The 3,394-nt window shown below is 47.9% G+C and overlaps 1 protein-coding gene across 1 annotated transcript; it reads right to left on the bottom strand.

The window, feature by feature from the left end:
• Window positions 1-1,562: 1,562 nt before the first annotated feature.
• Window positions 1,563-1,977, bottom strand: LOC119377379 (uncharacterized). The gene has a single exon (XM_037646874.2). It carries the CDS (start codon window positions 1,893-1,895, stop codon window positions 1,569-1,571), a length of 327 nt encoding a protein of 108 aa, XP_037502802.1. The 5' UTR covers window positions 1,896-1,977; the 3' UTR covers window positions 1,563-1,568.
• Between the last annotated feature and the right edge of the window lie 1,417 nt (window positions 1,978-3,394).

The raw sequence follows: 3,394 nt of genomic DNA, 5'->3' as shown, positions 1-3,394 counted from the left end.
AACAAAAAAACAACACAATGCAACATCAAACAAGCATAACAGCATCCCAGCTGTATATGAGCAAGCAGGGAAAGTGCTGCGCTGTCAAAAGCTTGCCAAGAAAATTAGGAGCGTTAAGGCCATGCTGAGCAAAAAGCAGAGGACAAGCTCCAGAGACATTTGTGCAGCATCAATCTCTTCCAATTCGAATGTGAAGTGTGCAAAAAGGAAAATTCAATCAGCACAGCTCATGCTTTCAGATTTCGTGCAGAAGAACAACAAGTCGGAGAGGAAGATTAAGGCTAAAGCAGCTCTATGGTTGCCCATTCAGTAGGTGCGCTGCAGAAGCGGCATGCAACTATTTAAGTGTATTGTACAGGCAAGAAGCTATTTTCGTCTACATAGCCAGCAGCGAAAAATTCGCAAGTCCGAAGTTCAAGAGGGCCAAACATATACTTTGCCCTCGAGTGCAGCTTCATGGCAGGGTACCTAGCCTTACAGTGAAGCCACATTTAAAGGTAGAGATTGGTTATCAAAAAGACATATTCCAAAGTTAAATTTGCAAAAATCTCTACCGCACTGCTGCCAAGCTGTGCCACGTTCAAGTAGAGGAGCAGCGACGCAGATAGTAGTCACTTCTAAATACTAAATACAAGAGTCTCACTCAGCACTTGCAAGTGTGGGAGGCTTTTCACAGACTCTTCGTGCAATTTTTATGTCTATTTGGCCATATTGTGTTGTCAGTGTTCTACGAGTGCAGCATTCTCCCAGTTCAACTCTGGAGAGCCGGTCGTGTTTTATCCCCACACCAGGATGAATTTTTAACTGCAAGCTTTCCTTCTAAGAAAGTCATCTGGATTGGTAAGCTTGTAGTTTCAATTTTATTATCAGGCAGGCGGTGCGTTCTTGTTTCTTCGGGTCATCTTTTTTAAGCAATAAATGGTACTAATGTGTGCATATTAGCATAATCATATTAGCAAACCGAATATATGCCACTTAGCAAGTATCAGGAGAAGAGTTGATATCTGAGCCAGGTGGTTCATGTTACTTGAAGAAAAGCCAGCAAAAACACGAGAGAGGCAGATGCACACAATGCTGGAACACACAGAGGTGCACTCAAAGCTGGAACAGAGAGAGAGACGCACACAATGGCAGCGTTGTGTGTGTCTGCCTCTCTCGCGTCCCGTGTTTTTGATGGCTTTTCTACAAGTATGAGGAATATGCCGGAAAATTGTGTGAACTAAACATGCACAAAAAAAGCTTTATCTTATTCTTCAGAGTCCAATTGAATGGCCTAGCTCGCTGGTAGCTCACAAGCTATAATCATATAGTTATGTATGGAATCAGTTGCGCTTCTCTGTAGGTTTGTTTTTGCCTTTCCTCGCGAGGGGGAAGGAGAGGCAGCTTTGCGAGGCAAAGGACAGAAAGAGTGAATATGCCACCCCTCCCGCCTCTTACTACGCCAAGTTATCCTGTAACTTTATCACTCCAGCAGTGACGTAGTTACAAGCTGTATCACCCGCTATTCCACCCTTCCTCGGCTCTCATGAGAAAGTTTTCTGGAATAGCCCCCACGTGCACTCTTTCCGTTACTTTCGAAGCGAACGAAGCAGGTTGTGAGGAAGGAGAAGAAGGAAGAAGACGGCAAGGCGTGCGAGAAGCCATGCACCACTCACTGCAGCAGCAGGTTGCACAGCACCGGGGGGCCCTCCTGGGGCGCCCGGACCCACCTGGAGCGGCGCATTGCTCTTGGCGAAGAAGTCGCGCTCGTGGTCCATGAGCTGGGAGCGGAAGCGCGACATCTCCTCCTCCATCTTGCGCATCTCGGCCTCGAAACGCTCCCGGATCGAGCTGAACTCATTGTCCAGGATGCTGAGGTCGGACTTCTGGATGGGCACGCGTCGTTCGGGGGCCATCTCGTCTCCTTCTCGTCGGCTGGGTCACTGCTTTTGGCGGCGGCGGCAAAGGCGGTCCTGGGCGTGCTTCGCTACACCTCCTGCAAGCGGGTTGGCGAGGCACAGGTGAGAAGCCCGCAATTAAGTTGAACATAATCAACGTTCTTAACAAATGGTATACGGTCAAAACTCGGCTAAACCGAATTATCCTTTATATCGAAGTATTTTCGAACGCGACAATACTTTAGCGCCAATGCATACGAAACTCTACGGCTACAATAGCTGGAACACTTCACACATCGTACATCGAGCAGCGCGAAATGCCCGAAGAAGTTGGCTTTCTCTCACAAGAGGTTGGCTTTTTCTCGCGAAAGGGGGCTTTGCCGCACGCGTTTGGGACAGCGAGCGGTGCGATTAGGAGGGCGCCGCGTGGAGCGAGTAGAAAACTACCGCTTGCCATCACGTGCTTTCTCCCACGATTCATCGTCGTCACGTCCGTCGGCCCGTCGTGCACGGTGGCCGCTCGCGATGGTTACCGTGAAACGGAATTAAGAGCTCGCTTTCTTCGCAAAGCTGGCGATCACCAACACAGGCGAACGTTGAGAAAAAGAAGTCTGACGTCTCCGCTGCGTGCAGCATCCCAATAAGCACGCCGAGTACGATATTGAAGAGCAAGGCTGACAGTAGGGCCAAGGCAGACTAGACGCTTCCGGCGTCTGATGAGTACGTACAGCAGCTGAAACAGCGCACGTGAACAGCGCATGAAAATGCGCTGTTCCCGTCCACACCGCATTTCCTTGTGTATAAGCCGTCCCTGCATATGCCGTCCCTGTTATTTCAGGCGTGCCTCAGGGCACGGTTCTAGGTCCACTGCTTTTCCTAATATATATAAACGACTTACCAAATAACCTTTCGTCTAGCATCAGACTTTTCGCAGATGATTGTGTCATTTATCGCCCGATTAACAACGCATCAGATGTCCATGAACTGCAATCCGACCTTCATATAATCGAAATATGGTGTAACAAATGGTTAATGTCCCTAAACACAAACAAAAACATCACTAGTCTCTTTTCATCGCCGCCAGTACTACCCAGCTCCAAGATACCTTATTAACAACACGGAAATTTCATCTGCAACTTCATACAAGTATTTAGGTGTTCGTTTACCTTCTGACTTAACATGGTCTCTTCACATAACGCACGTCACTAACGAAGCTAACCGCGCTCTTGGCTGTCTACGTCGAAACCTTCATCTAGCTCCTACCCCTGGGAAACTACTCGCATATCAGGCACTAATCAGACCCAAACTTGAATACGCATGCGCTGTTTGGGACCTCACCAAACTAACAACATTAAAACACTTGAAACTGTGCAAAACCGGGCAGCAAGATTCATCTTTTCAGATTATTCATACCAGTCAAGCGTAACCGAACTTAAATCTCGCGCTAACCTCGCTATCCTTTCATTACGCCACCGTATCGCTCTTCTTTGCCTGTTTTTCAAGTTTTATCATGCATC

Source organism: Rhipicephalus sanguineus, unplaced genomic scaffold, assembly GCF_013339695.2.
Source record: "Rhipicephalus sanguineus isolate Rsan-2018 unplaced genomic scaffold, BIME_Rsan_1.4 Seq4432, whole genome shotgun sequence".
In the NCBI taxonomy this organism is placed as follows: Eukaryota; Metazoa; Arthropoda; class Arachnida; order Ixodida; family Ixodidae; genus Rhipicephalus; species Rhipicephalus sanguineus.
This window is presented reverse-complemented; position numbering and strand designations above follow the sequence as displayed.